Raw genomic sequence first — 20,393 nt, forward strand, 5'->3', positions numbered from 1 at the left:
CTAAAAGCAGTGGTAAGTTTGAAAAAGTTGAACATACGTTTTGGTTTTGGGATTTTTTTTGTTTTTCTTTTTCTAGATCCTTCTGTATGTTTTCATAATGTTACTGTTCAAATTAGTTCTGTCGAGAATATCTTAGCTGCTATCAATGGCATGTATATACATCTTTGTCTCAACTGCAATTCATGTGAATAGGATTCCTGTCTCCTCTGACATGATTTCACATTTTTATATTGCTGAATTCATAACCCACATGGCTGAGGTTTGAAAGCAACTAATTTTACGTCTCTCTGTCTTTGAACATCTTTTGAAAACAAGTATGTTTCTTCTGGTCAACTTGTTTATGATTCCTAGAAAAGAAAAGACCAGGGACAGTCTTAAATAAAGATTACTGCATGTTTAGTTTGGGACTTGTGTATTTTCACATGCATAGATTAAATAAATAAAAAAGCTATTGTTGGTATGAGTTGTTCCAAAGAGAAGTCACAAGGTACTGGATATTTAATTGTCAGAAGTGCTACAATAAATAATAATTTTGGTAAATTTGTTTTATTTTGAATAGCAAAAATTTGATCCAGAAGAACACCTCCGTTTAAAACCAGCTAATCTTAACATGCTGGATTTAATAATCACAGTAGTGAAGTAGAAAATAATTTCTATGGCCTTTTGTATCTTCTGAGATTTTGGTCTTTTTTTCCAGCACAACCAAACTTTACATCAAGACTCTAAGATTTGATCTGAATAAAAATGCACAAATGTGTATGTATCGGTGTCATAATTATGATCAAATGTCACAGTTAGCAATGAAGGGTTTTATAGATATATGACAAAGGATCCCTGAGATAGAGCAGTGCAGGCAGATTAATAAGAAGGGTGTTGGAGAGAGTATGTATTACTAGATACAGATACAAGAAAGTTACCTGATTCCTTTGAAAATCCATGCTTCATGCCTGGCAGTAAGAAAGAAATCTGTTCTCTGAATATGTGCAATGATGCAAAGGTTTCATTAGCGTTAGTTTCAGATGGGGCGTTGTTCTTGTGTGGTGAAGATGAGAGCACTTATGCAGGTCCTCCCAAAAGATTGCTGATAAATCCATGTCATGTATTGTATAGCTAACGTATTTTACAGTTGAACTCTTCTTCTAATCATAGAATCATAGAATGGTTTGAGTCAGAAGGGACCTTTAAAGATCGTCTAGTCCAATCCCCCTGCCATGGGCAGGGACATCTTTCACTAGATCAGGTTGCTCAAAGCCCCATCCAACATGAATGCTTTAGAGGTGTCGTTGTTGGCAGGCAGCTAGATGCACTGTTACTGCAACATGGGCACTACTGGAATATACAGTGTCTCTTTAGAGGTTATATACTGGTAAAAATGGGGGTGGATAAAGAATAGTAAAGAACACATTAATAAGGAAAGTATTTTGTTGTAGTTATGTTTCTGGGAAGTGGTAGGGCTATTTTGAAACATCATCAGGACAATACCGCACCAGTACGCTGTAATGAGGGTGCGTGTAGTGTAACAGAGCTTTGAATATATGTTCGTGTTTAACAATATGGGAGCATAGTTTTGTATAGAAACACCCAACTCTTCCCATGTCCTTTTTGTTTTGTTATAGTTATTCTCTCCTGTCCTGGATCACATGAAGAAAACTCTTCTTCACCAAATCCACCTCAGAAGCTCTCCCTGATAAAAAACAGGATGGTGTCATTGCATCAGCCTTCTAAACCAGGTACTGCAAGTCCTCTTCCTTTCATGCTCCTTATTTCTACTTCAGAATCTAGGTGTAAGATAGATGCTGGCAGTCACAAGGACCCTTTACCAGAAAGCTGTGCCACTGGCTTTCTGACTGGAAATGGAGCAATGACTTAAAAAAGGCCAGTGTAACCTTAAGGTAATCCCTTACTTCCTCATAAAAAAACCCCAAAACAAAACACAGAAAAAAAGAAAAAAAAGAAAAAAATTGGAAAAAAAAAAAGAAAATAAAAAGAATAATCATCTCCATCAGCACAGTGAAATCCACCAGACTTGGGTTTGGGAGTTCTTGAAATAAAAGCTAAGTAATGGAGCTGCTTTCCAGCAACTATAGAACAAACTGCCTTTCTTGGTACCGAATGAAGATTTTTTCAACTGGAGTTTTCTTTTTCTAGGCATTGTAAAAGCCCAGTGAGATGGACAAAATGCTTGTGAGATAGGAAGGATGAATTTGGTCTTACTGTGGTGCCAGGATAGGTGTAGCAAATACTATACTGTACAAATGCCTAAGAGAAATGAGCCAGTCGCTGTCAGTGGTGTGGAAACTTGGAAACTGAAGTGTCGCCTTTTCATTTAGTGAAATAATCACAGAATGGTTGAGGTTGGAAGGGACCTCTTGAGATCATCTAGTTCAACCCTTCTGGCTCAAGTAAAGTCAGCTAGAGCCAGTTGCCCATGACCATGTCTAGATGGCTTTTGAATATCTCCACAAATGGAGACTGCACAACTTCTCTGGGCAACCTGTTCCAGTGTTTGACCACTCCTATGGTAAAAAAGTGTTTTCTTGTGTTCACATTGAATTTCCTGTTTTTTTAATTTGTGCCCATTGCATTTTGTTCTGTCAGTGGACTCCACTGAGAAATGTCTGGCTTCCTCTTCATTCCCTCCCATCAAGTGTGTACACATTGATAAAATCCCCTTGATTTTCTCTTCTACAGGCTGAACAGTCCCAGCTCTGTCAGCCTCTCCTCTTATGAAAGATGCTCCAATCCCTCAATCATCTTTGTGGACTTATGCTGAACTTCTTCCAGTAAGTCCGTATCTTTCTTGCATGGGGGGGCCCAGAGCAGGGCACAGTACTCCAGATGTGGTCTCACCAGTGCTGAGTAGAGAAGAAGGATCACCTCTCTTGATCTGCTGGCAATTAGGATCACCTCTCTCAATCCTAATGCAGCCCAGAAGGCTGTTGGCCACCTTTGTCACAAGGGTGCATTGATGGCTCATGGACAGCTTGTTGTCCACCAGGACCCCAAAGTCCTTCTCGACTGGCTTTGCAGCCACTCAGCCCCCAGCATGTACTGGTGCCAGGGGTTATTCCTCCCCAGGTGCAGGACTTGGCATTTCCTTCTGTTGAGCTTCAAGAGGTTCCTATCGGCCCAATCTCCAGCCTGTCCAGGCTACTCTGAATGGCAGCACAACCATCTGGCGTGTCAGCTGCTCCTCCCTGTTTTGTACCTCTGTGAACTTGCTGAGGGTGCACTCTGCCCCTTCGGTCCTGGTCGTTAATGAAGGTGCTAAACAATAAAGAAAGGCCTGTGCATGCTAGAAAAGTCACATACATTCCTCACAGGACCTAGACTTGCCAGAGAGGAGTTCCTTATGGTAACATCTTGCAGATGGTATCTAAGTCTTTAAAGTGTGAACCTCCTTTCTGACATGCCCTGTGGCTGTCCATGAGCTTTCTTCAACCTAAGCTTCTTCAGAGCACTTTTTTAACACCTTAAAATAAGTCCTTTGCTGATTGTAGTAATATAGATATATTTGTCTCTCTATTTTACTTTTTTCTTTTTCATTTCTGTCACATTTTGCCTTTCTGGGGACCTACCCTTGAAGTTCTCCAGGTTCATAGGTGCTAAGCAAAGCTGGATATGAAGCATCTGTAAGGTGGTACACAGTAGTGTCAGAGGTTGCAGCTTTCATTGTTCTCTTATACTGTGACCACATGAGTGTACCCAGTTCTTTTGCTCTGCGATTTATGCTAAACAACAGCTTCTTGTTGATTGATCGTTCCGTCACAGTGCAATACACGTGATCCGTTGCCAGAAAGCTCAGAGGCCGTTTTTTACCACGTGTCAACAACTTCTCTGATCTATTTCAGACTCTTCTTCCAGGCGTTCAGATCCTCTCAGGTTGTGGCAGATAGGCTTTATATAGCCCGGAGAGTATGGGAATTAGGTGCTTTTGAAGGAGAACGTTGTGTTCACATATCTGAGCTGCAAACTGCTTTGTTATGTGAGGAACGTTCTAAGGATTAAGTCTGCATTGGTACAGTCCTTGCTACTGCAAGCAGGGGTATTGGTAAGATTTAATGAAATGATTTTGTCATAAATATTCATTTCAAGTAATCCTCTATTTAAAAAAGAAAAGGAATTTTTTCATTCCCAAGCTCTCACTTTGCTCTTTTGCACTGTCATGGTGTTGTGAGAGAAATTGCTTTCTGGGTTTTATGACCAACTAGTTTTTTACCTGATAAAAATGTTACTACTACTGACAATAAGTCTGTGGGTAGTGAGTTAACCTGTCAAACTTCAATAAATTTGAAACAGCACAGCAGGTCTGGATCAGGACTCTGCTTTGTCTCACACAGCCATGGAGTTTCTGAGCTATTGAGATCCCTAAAGCCAAAAGTTTTACTGGATCATCAAACCTTAGCCTGAAGCTGTGCACAGACATCTAGAGAGTGGCTCGTGTCCTCCTTCCAGTGCCCTGCTGGAAGGTGGCATTGCATATGCACATGAACAATTTGACAGTTCACCTGCTTGTGGCTTCCATTTAAAAATGATGGGCTGAACGGTGCAGTAGACCTTCGCTAAGCTGCATGGATCTGATGAGGTGGGCTGAGAAGCTATTCAGGTGGTTGGCCCAGCTGGTAGGTTGAGAAAGACGGTAACCTCCAGCGGCAAGCAGGCCAGACAGGGCTGGGGACGATGTGTGTCGGTGGGAGTTCACAGCTGTCCCAAGCCACAGTGATGTGCAACTCTGTAACATCTGTGGTTTTCTCTTACCCCTGCACATTCGGTGCTGTTTCATAAAAATGTAGTTACAATTAACTTTAAAAATTAGGAAAACTTGTCTACTTCGGCTGTTGCACTCAAAAGATGCTTCCATTTCTTCTTTTTCTGAGAGTTTAGTTAAAGTATAGCCAATCTTCTGGAGGCTCTTATGTTTTTATTTCTGGTCCGCCTGTGTTGCCTGTGCAACCACCTGTCCTTTTTATATCCCAACCTTAATTCTGTTCTTTTTACCTTTCTTTCCTCCTTCCTAGGAATAGAGCTAGCAAAGGGATAACATTATGTTGTTCGTGTTTGCAGGGTCTGAATACCCTCTGAATCTCAGGATCCCAAATACAAAAGTCTCTTATTATTTCTTATATGGCCTGGGGGTCTTCCAGTTATTACTGTAATATTATTATTACTACTGAAAATAAATATCATGCAAGTTAATATCAGCTTACCATATCTATTCAGCCCCACTCTGTGTGGGAGAACTTTGTGCGGCTAACATCCCTTCAGGGAGTTTATATTAGATTGATGAGAGAACAGTGAATTACTTCTTGTCTGGTTTATAATATGCTGATTATGAAAAATTCTGGCCAGGATGATCTAGTGTTCTCAGTGCTGTGAATGGACTCTGGAGTTTGTTAAGAGGATGTTCTTGTCCATCCTGCTGGAGGAGAGCAAAACTGTTAAAAAAAAAAAAAAAATTAAAAATATGTAAAGCTAGCATTGCTCAGCTATTTTGCTTGAGACCCTGTCAAGCTCTTTCGATTGCTGAGAGAGGGTTGACCTTAGAGTTTCGTTTGTTCCTCTCTGTGAAAATGCTAAATCCATACAGTTTCAATATCCTTGCTGCACTAGATATTATTCTCATTCAGGATTTTATGTATATGTGGGCTAGACCTTCCACTGCTGTAAATTCACTGTTGATACCGGTGGGAGGATGCTGATTTACACCTGCCAAGAATTTGCAGGGTTGTTTTTCTTTCTGGCATGTTCCTGCACCCACCCTGGGAGAGACTCTGTTGTTATTGCACAAGACAAACTTTCTTTTTTCCCTTCAACTCTTCCATTTCTTGGGAGAGATAGCCCCCCCACACTGCAGATCTGCTCATTCATGTGCCTGCATCACCTCTGCCCCTTGCACTGGGGGAGGCCTCAATGAAACCTTTGGTTTCTCATAACAGAAATCTCTTGTATCATCGGCTCAAGCTGTTCATGGGTGACGTCTACAGACAACTTTGGAAAACCGGACTGGGTGTTATCTTCAGTTGGTGTCCTGCTATCTCAGGAGAGGCAGCAGCTGCTTCTGGAAAACAGTTCCTCCCGTGGAGATGTTGAAGGTAGGCAGAGTTACAGTTCCCCTCGAATGGGCATCTGCTTTCTCCCGGCACTGTTAGCAGCTGTGGGTGGCAGTAACAGGAGCCAGCAGGCTGAGGCCTCAGGCACATGTCACTAAAAATACTGCCATACACTGGTGCTGGTGCACAACTCCTAAGTGCGCTGTCAGTGCCCAAGAGTCACTGAGAGCGATATAATGTATGTGTACTGCCTGAGTTGTGTGTGTATGTATGTATGTACAGCCAGCCCCTTTGTATACTCCTTTTGTATCTCCCTGTTTTAGGATAAGCTACTTTTGCTTACAGAGACTGGATTTTTCTTAGGAAATTCAGTCCTTTATAAGCCAGGGCTGGCTCCGCGTTTGCTGTCTGACCTGGAAAGTCTTTGGCTTTTGTTTTGTTGGATGTATCTTCACTCTGCTTTGTTTGGTTTCTTCTCTTCTCATTCCTTCTATCACTTCTTTACTTATTTCCCTCATTTTTACTTTATTCTCCTTTCTCTACTTCCTGTTATTTTTGGGTTTTGTGCATAGTCCTCTCCTTTCTTCTCATGATTCCTTTCTTCAAACTCCTTATCCGTTTTCCTATTATTATCTCTCTTCCATCCACACTGTGTGTCTCTTCTTTTTTTTTTTTTTTTCTTTTTTCCTCACAGGGGACATTTTCCTCCTGAACACCAGTAGGCTCCCAGATAGATGTGAGTTCAGCCTGCATAGCCCCATCCTGCCTGGGAGCTTGGACTCTTGCTTGCTGGAACTGGCCATATATTCACAGGATGCTGTTCCTCTCCTCCAGAGGTTCACAGTTGAAATCAGATATGTGGAGACAAACAGAAATATAATAATTTCTCTGAGAGTTGGCCACGAGGAGGATGCCGGGTAAGACAATCAATTTGCAGCTGTTTAGACTTTGAATTGCAGGATAGGGTGGAGTCCCTCCAGGCCACTGTTTATCAGTGTCTTCTCCCTTCTTGAGATCATTGCTGCTGTTACAGCAGAAAATGAAGGTAGAACTGTCAGGACTGAAGCGTGCAGCTTCCTGACAGGATGTCTGTAACAGGCCCAGGTTTTGTGTGTCCCCTTTGCAGAGAACACACTTGCTTAGAACTCACTCTTCTTCCCTCACGTTTGGAAGGGTCAAGAGTGGTTGACTCTCTCACTGATGCTAGGACTATAGCTGTAAAATGTACTGAATCTAAAGACTGCCTTGGCAACATGACTGATATCTCTAAGTATTCAAGGGGTTCTATCATTCTTACAAGGGTCACATTTCTCATTTTGAGGTAACGTTAATTTTACCTCTTTTGTAATTTCCTCCTTCTGTCTGCTAAGTTCAGGAGCATCGTCTTTGCTTCACTTGCAGAGTTCAGGGAGGGGAAAAAGAGAGGCTAGAGGTGAGAAGAGGTGAAGACAAAAAAAGAAAGTGCAGCAACCCTGGATCTTGTACCATATTCTCTTCTCTTTGATCTTCCCAGTGTTTTACTTTTTCATTCCTGCATGTAAGGAGGAGAAAGGGGCAAAAGGAATGAATCACAACAGGAAAAGAAGGAGAAAAGTCCACGTGTCATCTGATTTTCCCATTTTCCATGTGCTTGTTTTTCCTTTGCTGTAATCTGCCTTGTAAGAACGTGAGTCAGACACACAACAGAGCTTTTTATTTCCATCACCTGACTGACTCCCATGAAGAACTTAAGCAATAGATCCCAGTTCTTGTTTTCTTTGAATTCTTTGGCACTCCCCAGGCTGCCATGGAGATCTGTAGCCAAGACTCCTGGTCAGCCAAACATAGCAGAGTTTGACTAAAAAAACGTATTTATTTTCTTTCAGATCCCTCTCTCTCTCTCCTTTAGCTATTGCTCGCTTCCTTCCTGGCTACGCCTTCCCCTTCTTGCCAATTTCACAAGGAATCTGTTGCATTTTCTGGGATCAGTTTCTAATGTCCTTTTTTACCTATAACTGCCCTTGCTGCTTTGAGTATTTGACAAACCTCTGCAACTGCAGCCACAGCTCCATTTCCCTGCATAAACTCATAAAATACCCTTTTGATATACCTAGCTGGCCAGACCAGGCTTTGATCACAATCACTGCAACATCACTGGAATGGATCATAGATGTTGTTTAACAGCTTATTTGAGCATTGCAAAGCAATTCTACATGAAATCAAGATTATCATCTTTCTAGAAGTGATGGCATTTAGATTTATTAGAATAGAGTTAGCTTTACTGGAAGTTGGCATAGACGCTGGTATTACTTTTTCTTACTGAGTGAAATGAAGCACTGGTAAGCTCAGAGGGTTTAGTATTAAGGTTTTAAAGATGAAAAGTGACTGAGTGCTGTTTAAAATCAAGATAGAAAGGAGGGGAAGGAACAGAGACAAAGCAGAGTTAGGAACCACGTTAGGTCAAATACCCTTCCTTTCCCCCCTCTTTATAGGGAAACTCTTTAAAATCTCTGCACAATTCCAGAAAAATCTGAGCATGCAGGCAGGACAAAATTTATTTCTAACACAGTGATTGAGCTGCTTCTTACTAGGCAGGTAGTCTGAAATGAACATTTGCTCCATGACTAAGATTTTAACAACATTGGTAATTAAGAAGAGAGACCATCCTGAAGCGTTCCTGCTTTCCAGGGGCTTTCCATAGGGAGTCCAGGGGCTTTCCATAGGGAGTGGGAGTTCTACAAGCTTTTCTGTGTTAACCAAACACTGCCGCACAATTTAGAGCAGAACAAGGAGGACAAGGAGCAAATGAGCTTGAGATAGATGCCTATGTGTAGTACATAGTTTAGCCATTGACAGTTACTACCAAGGGATTGTCTTGAGATCAAAGTAGAAACTTAGATATAGAAAAAAGGCTAGGTGTCACTTCTTCAGATAATTAGGCACTCCAGAAAATCCTGCTTCAGTCCCTTCTGTCACCCCTCAATTCCAGGATCGAGCTATACTTCATCATAAATTCCAGCTGCACCAGACCGCTTCAGCGAACTGTTCTCTTTCTGGACCTAGAAATCTTCTCCTGATGGTGTTTCCTCCTTCAGGATCCATCAGCTACACAGTTCCCAAAAGCTTAGAGATATGTCATGCATGAGAGGAAGTTGCTGTCTTGTCCACCTCGCTAACTACTAGGATTTATCATTAAATCAGTAATATTGAAGCTGCCACTCATTTTTCACACATGTACCTTAGTGAAAGAACAAAGAAACAGATGGACCTTCAGACACCATGTCCTCTGAACAAGTAGGGCAAAGTCACAGTATTTATTGTTGTATACCACACTTATACGGTGTGGGTATTCTGAGTTACTACCATTAGAGGGAGAACCACTGAGGGATTGAGGTGTTTGAAACTCTATATATTTACAAAAAATATATAAAATTATATTTCTCATTATCTCAGTAGAGCTCAAACATCAAGAGCCTGTAGCTTTGCTTGCAAGTCCAAGCCTTCTTCATCTGGCATTTGGCTCAGAAAGCTGTCTTTGCTTTCTCAGGGTGTCGTGGTTTAACCTGGCAGGCAGCCAAATATCACGCAGCCGCTCGCTCACTAGAAATTTAACCCTATCCCAGCCAAAACCAGGACACAGGGTTACAGTTACGGTGCTTGTTCAGGTCACATCTAATGTCTTTTTTACTATTTTGCTTATCCTATGTTTTCCCTCTTTACCACGCAGACCCAGAAACAGTCACAGCTGAAAATTCTTCCGAGTCCTGTGTGCTTTTGTTTTGAATGGTTTCATATGCTTGTGTTTGTTGTTGACCACAATTATTTCAGTGTTGTCAGCTGAAACTGTTTCAGTAAGGAGCTAGTTTCTTTCAACTCTAACTACTCAGTGAAAATAAAAAAGCATCACTTGGGGCAGGGATAATCTTTTCCTTTTCCGTGATCAATAAGCCAAGTTGATTTTGTTCTGTTTTCTTTCTGAAGTATAAGGCACTAGCCATGATAGTCTTGGTAGGTCAAAAAGTTCATGGCCACGTGCACACATGGGTTTTAAGTTAGCCAAGCTCACAAAACAATTATTGCTTAGTTTTTTGTGTCTTCCCCCTTTTTTTGGGGGGGGGGTGGTGGTGCTAAATGCCCTGCCTGCTTCTGAGACGCTTGTAGAAACTTACCATCTTTGACATTTCTGTTCTACTAATGTGGTTGTTTTTATCCACAAAAGTTATTTAACTTCTACTATTGTACATGGAAACGTTGCCATATAGCTAATCTGAACATCTAGAAACATGTATGGTCATTTGGGTTTCACAAATTAGGTGTCCAACTACATAAGCCTTTGAAAGGGAGTAGTCTGGTAAGCGTCCTCAGAAAATGCCTGATATGTACTGACAACAATGAGCACGGCCATTTCGGTTAAAAAATGCAGCTAGAAAAGGAGAGACTGTCCAGCTGTTACATAAGACTATGATTTTTGAACACTAACCTGGGAGTATGATTTACTGCCCCTCATGCTTCTATTGAAATTGCACCCAAAAATACACTGGGTCAAATAAGAACCCTCTAACTGGTTGGTGAAGGCAAGAGGGGTAGGCGTGTGTTCTGCTCTCTCATCTATTTCCTTTTAGATCCAATGGCTAGAACTGGATGTTTGTGAAGACTTCCAGATAACAACTCCCTGTATGTAGAAGAGTAATGTAAAGCTTCTAATTTGTATGCTCACTGATTGAGTCTAGACGTGTAGATGAGGCGCTTAGGGACATGGTTTAGTGGGCATGGTAGTGTTGGGTTGATGGTTGGACTCGATGATCTTAGAGGTCTTTTCCAACCTTAATGATTCTATGATTCTAGAAGCATTTAGCATACATACCTTTGTGCAATAACCCATGCAGTGAGTCTCCCTAATTCAGAAAAGGTTTCAACTTTCCTGTTCAGCTTTATTGAATTTTTCACCCTTAATGAAGAAATTGTTGTTCTTAAAATAGTCTTTCTTAAAATTAATGATCAGTTACCTTTGTTGGATGTGGAAAGGCATGGCATAGAAAGGATTGGTAAGGAGAGGGAGGAAAACTTTTGCTCAGCAGAGGAGATTGAGAGGGTAATGAAAATAAAAAATTCAAAATACAAATCAAAATTGAAATTATAGGTTTGCAGGGTGAATCTTGAATTCTCTTGCCTTAAGCATTAGGTTGCTTGCTACTCCAAACTTTCTATCCATGCAAATTTCTCAAAGTTATGTCAAACTCTGATAGCCCTTCCATACATACAGATCAATTTTAACATCTCTATGTAGAAGAAGAGTAATATTACCTCATTACTTGAGATCTGGTTTGACATAAAATCAATAGTAAAGGTATTGCCAAGCTTGGCTTATCTGGAAGCCTGCTGCAATGATCCATCTTCTGCCAGATCGACAATGGGCTTCGTTCCTGATTCCATTAAGAAAATTAAATTGGCTCTGACTAGCCCCTGTTTGGATAGTAGGACCAAGCAAAGAAGGTGTAATTATTTACAGCATTAGAAATCTTGCTGCGGTTGGATCTTGGCGTGGAGGCTTTCTCTGAAGGGGAATACCCTGATGATGATGAGACTCCGTACACGGAAGTATTCTGGGTGATGCAAAGCTACTTGTCATTTTTGCGGTCTCTGGGTGCTTGCCAGCTTTTCCTGTGGTGTTATAAATGGAGTCAAATTTCACTACTAGAGATATTTCAGTGCAGAACTAGAATGTCTCATGGGACCGTAGGGCTCTGACTCAGAAGAGCTGCCAGTTCACACAAGTAGTGGCTTAAGATAGTGGCCTTGCTCTTCTACCAGATGCCACAGTCCTTCCAGCAGAAATGGCAGAATGGACATTGTGTCTTTCTCAGTTGTGACATTTCAGAGGTTGGTTTATTGACTTAGATCAGCATTGATTTTCATTTATTTTGATATATCAGGCTATAAATGGCAAGTTCCAAAGTGTCTGGCTCATAAACCATGTAGGATTAAGGTGCAGCAGCTAGTCATTGTTTTAAGCTGCGGGGCAGTAATCTCTTTAGTTGCTACCGCTAAATGTAACACTGGTTGTGAATCAGAGGCTGTGTGCTACAGGTCCCTGCACTCAGGGGTGTGATAACACTGGCGATACCGTGATGTCTCAGCTAGGTGATGGGTTATAACTTGGTGGAGGTATTAGAACTATGTCTCAGCGCTTGGAAGGTCTAGTATGCTTAATAGGCAAATTCAAAAGATTTAAAGACTGTCCTTACCTTCAGTGGCTCATTGAACCAATTTGATTAAGACTCATTGGGTTTTGTGGCCAACAGGTTGCAATGGAGTGATGAACAAAGCCGTGTCACGTAGCAGAAGTTCTGGGTCAGTGCTGAATGCTCTCGTATGTTGTGCCACAGTGTTGCAGGGGGGAATATATTTATTAGTGTATTTACAAGATATATTTATAAGTGTTGAACATTCCCGAAGCTGCACTGTAATACAAAATGAAAGCAAAGCAGTCGTTCTCCTTTGTTGGGTAGTAGAGATGGTGCAGTTGTGGTTCAGGGCTGGAGATTTCTGAAGCTGAATTAAATTACATTGAACTATTGCATATGATGTGATGGGACAGGAAACGGGAGAAATAGGGTCATCTTGATAAGAAGAGCTCAACTTCAGATGAGTTTAGGGTATCTGTGGGTATTTATGTGTGTGTACAATGGTGAAAGTGGAAGATGGTGGGATGCCACGGAAGGGATAGTAAGAAACTCTCACCAGAAAAGGTATATAGTCGGTTTGTGGCGGAAAGAATGAGTTAGGTAACTAATCAGTGGCAAGCAAAAGTGGAGAGGGTGATAAACAATTAAAGTTGCTTTGGGTTTTTTGCAAGTTGCAAACTAGGAGGTTTGTGACTTTCACAAACAGTAGGGATGAGTTTGTTGTCCAGGAGTTGCCTTCTAATGCATTTCCGGTGCAAGACGAGGGCTAGATGATCACTTCATGGCAGCTGAAGGCATCTCCCAAATGAAAAAGTAATACTAGGAGCAGAGCCTGAGCAACACATCTTGACACTGTGGCCTGGCCTCCTTATCATCCCACTGGCACTGACTTAGAGTCACTCGTCCAGGGTGCCCCCGGCAACATCAGCAGCATGTAGGGTATGGGTAAGTTTATCTCTGTCCGGTGCTCTTTTCAGAAAAAAGCTTAGAAGAAGAATTCCTTTGTCACTATCCTTGCTACAACCCCTTTACAAAATAATAACATATAGTTTTAACTCTATTTTATTGTCTTGTTAACATGAAGTAGAAGGACATTTTTTAAAAATAAAAATAAAATAAAAATATTTTTAAGAATCCTGCTGGATTTTTTTAATGACACCTGGATACCCTGACTTCCATCAGACTGATTTGAGTGAAATACTTTGAAAATTCCCATTTGGTATCTCTCTCTGGCTTTTGATGCCTAACAACCATCTTTAAAATTAGAGTGCATGGGACCATCTGTCTTTCTCTGAACTGCCACAAGAGCTGCACAGTTGAGAAACCTTTGCTGTCTAGGGGCTATGGCATGTGTTCTGTGGTGAAATGTAAATTGCCAGAGCAATCTGCATTTTCTGGAACACCATTTCTTTTCTTCCCCTTGCTTTGTGGGTGCACTCTAGCTTGTTAAGCTGGGAGATTAGATAGAGAACGCACAGAAGAAGGTTCTCACACTTGACACAACCAAGAAGCATTCAGGGCCAGACATTTACTTCCAGAACATACAATGTCAGTGTTAGCTTGAGGAGATCCTTGTGCAGCTGCTTCGTTGATCTGTACTTGCCAGAGCAAACCATATATGTGGAAGGCAGCTATGGGGGTGTGTGTCCAAAATTGGTGATAATGTAAGCCCCATTTTAACGGAAGAATCATTGGGAATGGTTGGATCTTTTCATCATTAGCAATAGGATCTGCAGCAAAGATAACTGAACGTGAGCTTGGTAGGCTGAACATCACTTGTTTTATATTAACACCTGTTTGTTATGTTGGAGTTCACATTGATTGATCTATTCCCCGTATGAATACTGTTACTTCTATTTAGTACAGTGCAGAGCCCTTATGCTAGAGACTCCATGGATTCCAGTGTGTTGTGTGTATGTCTGATAGCTCTTTGTTGTCTTCCAGGATGAAATGGAAATACCTGATGGCCCAGATTGGCCGAATAGAAAGACCTTTTAAAATCACCTTACTGTATTCAAACTGTGGAGCACAAGAGGTTGGAGTACTGGCAGTGGGCTCCTTGCAGCTCAGGAACTGCTTTCATGGTATGTTGCAATACAGTCAGGTTTGGAATAACCAAATACAGTCAGAAAAGAGAGCAGCATCTTCACCAAAATTGATGAGTGTGATCAAGGAGTTGGTTAGATGGGAGATAAATGAAAGCTGAGTCTCCTCTGGGGTTTCTGGCGTTGCTTACCTGTCAAGGGTCACATTTGCATGTGTTTTATGGGCATGCAAACATGTTTACATGCTCCGAAGGCAGGGTTGAAGCTCAGAATTACAGAACTGATTTAAGTGATCCTCTCTGCTTTTCAGATTTGCTTTGCTTGATCTTTGTGCGAGAAAACAACAGGGCTTACGCTGCATCCAGCAACAGGGATGGAAAAAAGTCTTTGCCTAGATTATTTTAGCATTTAATATTTTTCTTTCTTAAATAATCAAGAACAAAAGACTACCATATGTCACCAAAGCCTTTTCGATACTGGGGTTCTGTCTTCCAAATCTATAAAGAAAAGAAACATTGATCTGCACTCCATGGGGTCTGTTTGCTACTGCCAGGCTGAGAACTTCTGTCTAAAATGAAAATAATTGGAATGTAATTATTTTCTCCAAAGTACCGAGTGCTCAGCTCAGAAATGCTCAGTTTTACCTGGCACTTACACTCCTGTTGTGAATGTTGTGTAAATGATCCTCAGTAGCTGTGCAGAACCTTGCTAATGTCATTTAGGCTTCTTGGAAGTACAAGAGTCTGTCGGCACAGGCAGCCTGCAGGTTGGAGACGTAATCATCTTCACTTCCTGGTTTTCATGCGTTAATATAATCCCCTTGCCTCCGTTTTGCAGACACCGTAGAAATAGCTTGGAATGTAATGTAAAAAGCTTCAAATGTAAAAAGAGAATACAGAGCATTTCATAATATATCACGAGACTGGTTTTGATCATATTAGAGATTTAATTTTATTGCACTTATTAATCTTTTAATTTAACAAACGTTATATTTTTAATGCAATGGTTTTTTTTACAGTCATGGAGTTTTGAGGGGATGCATACAGTCTGAAGCACTATGTTAAACACTCCCAAACAGTCCCTAAATAAGCTGATGCATGTACCCAGCACAACACAGTGCCATGAAGAAATACTATTTCGGATTATCTGGATTGCTGCAGAGGTGTCCTTTTCTCTTGCTTCTGGAATTGTTTCCCTAACTTTTGCATTTTTTCCAGAGCAGTAACAATCCCAGTGGAACTTCTGTGCAGACCTCTGCTAAAGGGTCCAAAAGAGACCTACACAAACCTGCAGGTCCAAAACAGACCTGTGCACACACACATCTACAGGACGGGCATCGTGCATTAAGAGTCAAGCTTTTGGGAAATATCAGACTTAAAAATTGTGTTCAGCCTGGTTGCTGGGTACCTGTGCAGTCAGTCAAATGCTCCCAGAGTTATAGCTGCCTAGACTGGCTAGGGTGCATGAGTAAAGTTCCTGCACAGTGAGCTGACTTGCTGGGGAAGCAGCTCTCTTCACAGACTGGATGCCACAGAGCTGGCACAGAAATGTGTCAGCAGCATGAGTGTTAGTTAAGCCTGAGTCTCAATAGGGGCATAGCAATGTGTCCGTCAGGACCGGAGCTAAGTAGGTATCTCTGCCTCCAGCAGCAGTGTCATGCAGCATGCCACAGCTGCCTGGCAGGTGCGCAGTCACGCGTACAGAACTGAGGAGCACACCACGGTAGGAAACGACAAGGTCCTTTGTTTAAAAAAGCAAGAAAGAAAAGAAAAAAAAAAAGAAAAGTGATTATCTAAAGATAGCACAACCACAGCAGAAGACAGTGCATGAGAGAGAAAGGAGCAATAACTTTGGTCTCCATGAGAGCTGAGGTGATCTGCAGGAATCTCATGCTGGATAGAAACCTACACAGTAAAAAGCAGAGGTGAGTATCATTTATCACCCAAAGGACACTTTCTGAGGTCCTACACGTGAAGACTGATACACGTGAAGCGTCATACGCATTCTGCCAACTCATCTCTGGGCTTCTTTCTCTTTTTTCCCTTTAGATAAAGAAAACCAAGATCTTTCTATATATGAAAAAGGCTCCACCTTCCCCTGCCTTCATGGAGGCTGTGTCAGCCACCTACAAATCTGTGAATTCATCAGTGATTGCCCTGCCAAAGAACAGGACGGAGTGAGGTGTGGTGAGTACCTGGCATGGCACTTCGTGGGAACCTTCATTCCATTAGAAGAAATAATTTAGAATGAAAAATAAGTTAAATTGATTCCATCTCTAGATTAACTCAGTATTTTGCCTCCTGAATTAATTTAGCCTATTTACATTAATTGCACACCAAGATTCTCTTTGAAAATTCACCCTATATAGAATAAAATGGATTGGGGTTTTTTGGTTTGGTTTTTTTTAAATATTGCAGTAAGGAGCTCAATAAGCTGCCTTTCATAGTTGCTGCTACTTCAGAGAAAGACAAAACCTTATTTACATGTCTGCAGCTGGGTGAGAAATTCCTTCTGGACCCAAGGTCTGAATCTCCCTTCAGTGGAAGGTGCTGATCGTCTTTCTAGTGCCAGCCACCAACACGGTCATAAATCTGTCCCTCCAAGATCCCAGTTCAGAGCTCATCTTGCACATCATGACAGAGAAATCTCCTGACTCAGTATATGTGGTGCTAAGAAGCATCATTTAGCTTTGATGCAAGTAGAGTGGCAGACATCTAAAATAATCTGTTGATTGGCTTTCCTTTAAGTGGACACAGAAAACTTTGTGATGCCTGCAATTTCATATACAGCAAGGCCTTTACAAACATACGGCTGTGATTTACCATTCTTTAGATAGTGGGAGCTGCAGTTTTGCACAGTATCTAGAGCAGGACAGAACTGCAGTCTCAAATATCTCCAGAAGCAAAGTGTTGGCTTTCTGGTGGTGACTCTGGAAATAAACAAATGAGACTTATGTCAATTTTGACATTGAAAAACCGTGTAGCATAAGTTGGGTAGCTTAGACAACCACAATGAGTTTTGACTTTTGCTGCTGTTTGTGTTCTTCCATAATCAAGTTTCTCCGATTTTCCTGCTTTTTCTTATTCTCCATTGCAGACAGTCTCCCAGAGGGCTCACATTGCTCTTTTGAAGAGGGTCCGTGTGGCTGGACACTGAATGAAACTGCAGCATCTCCTTGGTCTATTCGGGGCTTTACTGAAATGATTCAAGATGACTCATTTGTAGGGTCTACCTTGCAAGCCACTGGTGGTAGGTTCCTCACAGTTCTCTCTCGCTCTCCGTGTGTGTGTGTGTGTGTGTATACACATATAATAGCCTTGAACTTAATTTTTTTTTAAATTGGTTTAACATTTTTGGCATCATTGCCAAATCAACTTTAGCATCAGCGTTATCTATAACAACTTTAAATGTAGATAAAATTAACTTTTGAACATGATTCAAAACTTTATATGAGACATGTTCTGCAACAAAGTTAATGCGAAACTATCGGAGACTAGGATTCTCCTTCACCTTAAAAAAATGAGATAATTCTCTTTTCTCTATATATACTTCTTCCCTCCTTCTTGCTCTTATGAGCTATGCAATTGCAGAATACTTCAGCAGTAACATGATAGCTGCTGCATCAGAAAGTAAAAATCGCCCAACAGAACAGGCAGCTTGTAGAAACAAATCTTTTGGAGACCTTTGCCAGACTCTGCCAGTGGGTTAGGAAGAATATCACATGTAAGCATATACCAAGACCCAAGTGATCATACACATTCTGTGCCATGGAATACCACAATAAAAAAAGAGTCAGATAATTCCCAGAACTGTCAGCTTGGTAATAAGAAGGAGGGAGGCCAGACCCTCACGTTCAGGTTGAAAGTCGGAAGTGTTAGCACAGATGAGTCTTGCCTCACAGTTCCCTGTCAAAATGAAGGGTGTCCATATGAGTGTCCTGTTTGTCTCCTGAGAGCTTGTATAAACTGTCCCTGGGAACAAAGACTACAAATAAGCTCTTCCAGCCCAGCCTTTGTCTCAGCAAGAGTCATTGATGCTAATGATGTAAGAATTAGGGCTGATCAGGAGCTCACTGTAGGTAGGTGTGAGTCCCTGTATGGGAAGATATTTGAGTGGTGTCTGAGGTTTATGCACTCATGTTCCAGGAAAGGGTTTGGGATGTTGACTTTTGTGCTGCTGAAACCTACCAGAGTGCTTATTATATCCTCACTAATAGATTTCCTCTCAAGCCATGCTTGTCATCTTACTTTTACACTGTGCTTCAGCACAATGATGTTAAATTATTTCAAGAGAGCATTAAAAAAAGCAGAACATCATCTTGTCTTTTCTGATTCACTTTTCTGTTCACAGGACACTTTCTCTACTTGCGAGCAGACAGCAATCAGACGAGTGGCGTGGCCAAGGCCTACAGTACCAGCTTGCCAGCCAGGATTGCCACTGAAGGCTACCAGGTATATCACTCTCTTAGCACCTTTGTGGGGTTAACCATCAGGCTGTAGGCACTGTTTGAACAATTAGCCCATTCTCCTGTGCATCTGCACACTCTGTGAAACACTGGAAAGCAGAAGAGTTGGCTATGCCACCTAGCTAGCTACTTCTTGAAAACTGGAAAGGAGACGTGAGGTGCATCCTCAGTAAGTGAAAGCAGGAACCCCAAATCAACTCCTCAGTATGGAAAACTCCCCGGCCTAACTGTACCAACTATTCCTCTGAAGGGTACCCAGCACCTGAATTGTATGGGGTGGCCTTGGTTTGTAGGAAAGGGAGCTGGCTGTCTGGGCTGTCGAGCCATTCAGTATACCTGCTGCTGAGACTTCTCTTCATAGATTCTGCCATACTTTTGTAGGAGCTAACAAACTTGAGAGTTTCACTGAGAACAGGAGTGTGAAGTTAGTAGGCATTAGAATTTCCAGGAATAGATGAAGATAATAAACTTCTGTTCACACTCTTCAGGAATTTCAAAAGGTGAGGGCAACCTGGCATGGATAAAATCACATAACCTGCCTTCAGCCCAAATCTCTGCAAAGAATAAGGGGAGCTCCAACATGCTGGAATTAAAAATATTAAATAATATTGTACTCATAACACTTAGGGAAAATTGAGCTGTAAGTTTGAACTGGAGTCCGGCCCCGCTTTGATGCCTCCTAATTAGAGCTGGCAAAAGAAATATAGTGCAGATGCCAAAAATGTAACTTCAGCATTTATATTTATTTATAAATCCAGGTCAAGTTTGTTGGGTAGTTCCAACAAAATAAAATGTACTTTGAGCTAGGTTCACAAAACCAGGAGGAGGAGAAGCAGTAACTATTGGTTGTGGTGTACAGGTCACAGGAGATCCGGACCCATTCTCTCCTCCACTGGCAAGGATTTGAACCTGCATTTCAGGCGCAAGGAACTTCCAGTGGTTGTTCTTTGCAGTGCACGCGTGTGTGTTCTCCCTTTCCTGCTGGTGCTCTCTGTAATATACAGAGCAGCTGAGCGCTCAAAGTAGTGGTGGAAACAGCAGTTCTCTCTTGCTCTGTGGCAAAGTGGAAGTGGTTGCTGCAAAGAAAGAGGAACGAGTCCTGCTTCAAAATATTCTTTGGCTTGGTGATCAGGTTGCTCACCTGTCATGTGGGTGCTATGGTCCAGATGGTGCCTGTGAATTGGAGCAAGTATATGGATTGAGGTTTCCTGTCTCTAGACACAGCCTAATTCCTCATTTCAAGGGCATTTGGGGCAGGGCAGCTCTCCCCTTGGAGTGCTTTTGTGCCCTATAGTGCCTGGGTATAGATTGAACCATGTCAGTGCAACACATTAACCTGGGTGGTTACATTGGGAATCCTTAAAAGATTTAAGCTGTGGTTCAAACCATTTCACAGGAATCTTTAAGCTGGTGAGAACACTGAAGAGGAATGCAGTTAGGATTGTTTTTCTGCAATAACCTAACTCTAGTGGAAGCATTGAATGATAAGCGTTTCTTGAGTTTAAGCCTGTGTTCCTCTGCTTTACTACTTTTTGTTCCTGAAGGAGCTAACAAGGAAACCAGTGCTCTCTCACCCAGATGGTGTCTGAGGCCACGGATATTGTTATTAGTGGTTGGAGAACAGCTGCCTAACAAGAGCGTCAGTCAGGGTCTCCACCAAGAAAATTCT

General features: G+C 41.7%; 1 protein-coding gene across 1 annotated transcript in view; it reads left to right on the forward strand.

Annotated features, from left to right (window-relative positions):
* Positions 1-1,616: 1,616 nt before the first annotated feature.
* Positions 1,617-20,393, forward strand: part of LOC104078139 (leukocyte tyrosine kinase receptor-like) — a gene marked incomplete at its 5' end in the record, with an annotated part of 54,867 nt that continues 36,090 nt past the window's right edge. Inside the window, 7 exon segments of the mRNA XM_009579670.1 lie at positions 1,617-1,730; positions 5,937-6,092; positions 6,745-6,967; positions 14,159-14,298; positions 16,308-16,445; positions 17,356-17,508; positions 18,610-18,710. Coding sequence (XP_009577965.1) covers positions 1,617-1,730; positions 5,937-6,092; positions 6,745-6,967; positions 14,159-14,298; positions 16,308-16,445; positions 17,356-17,508; positions 18,610-18,710 — 1,025 coding nt within the window.

Source organism: Fulmarus glacialis, unplaced genomic scaffold, assembly GCF_000690835.1.
Source record: "Fulmarus glacialis isolate BGI_N327 unplaced genomic scaffold, ASM69083v1 scaffold8086, whole genome shotgun sequence".
Classification (NCBI taxonomy): domain Eukaryota; kingdom Metazoa; phylum Chordata; class Aves; order Procellariiformes; family Procellariidae; genus Fulmarus; species Fulmarus glacialis.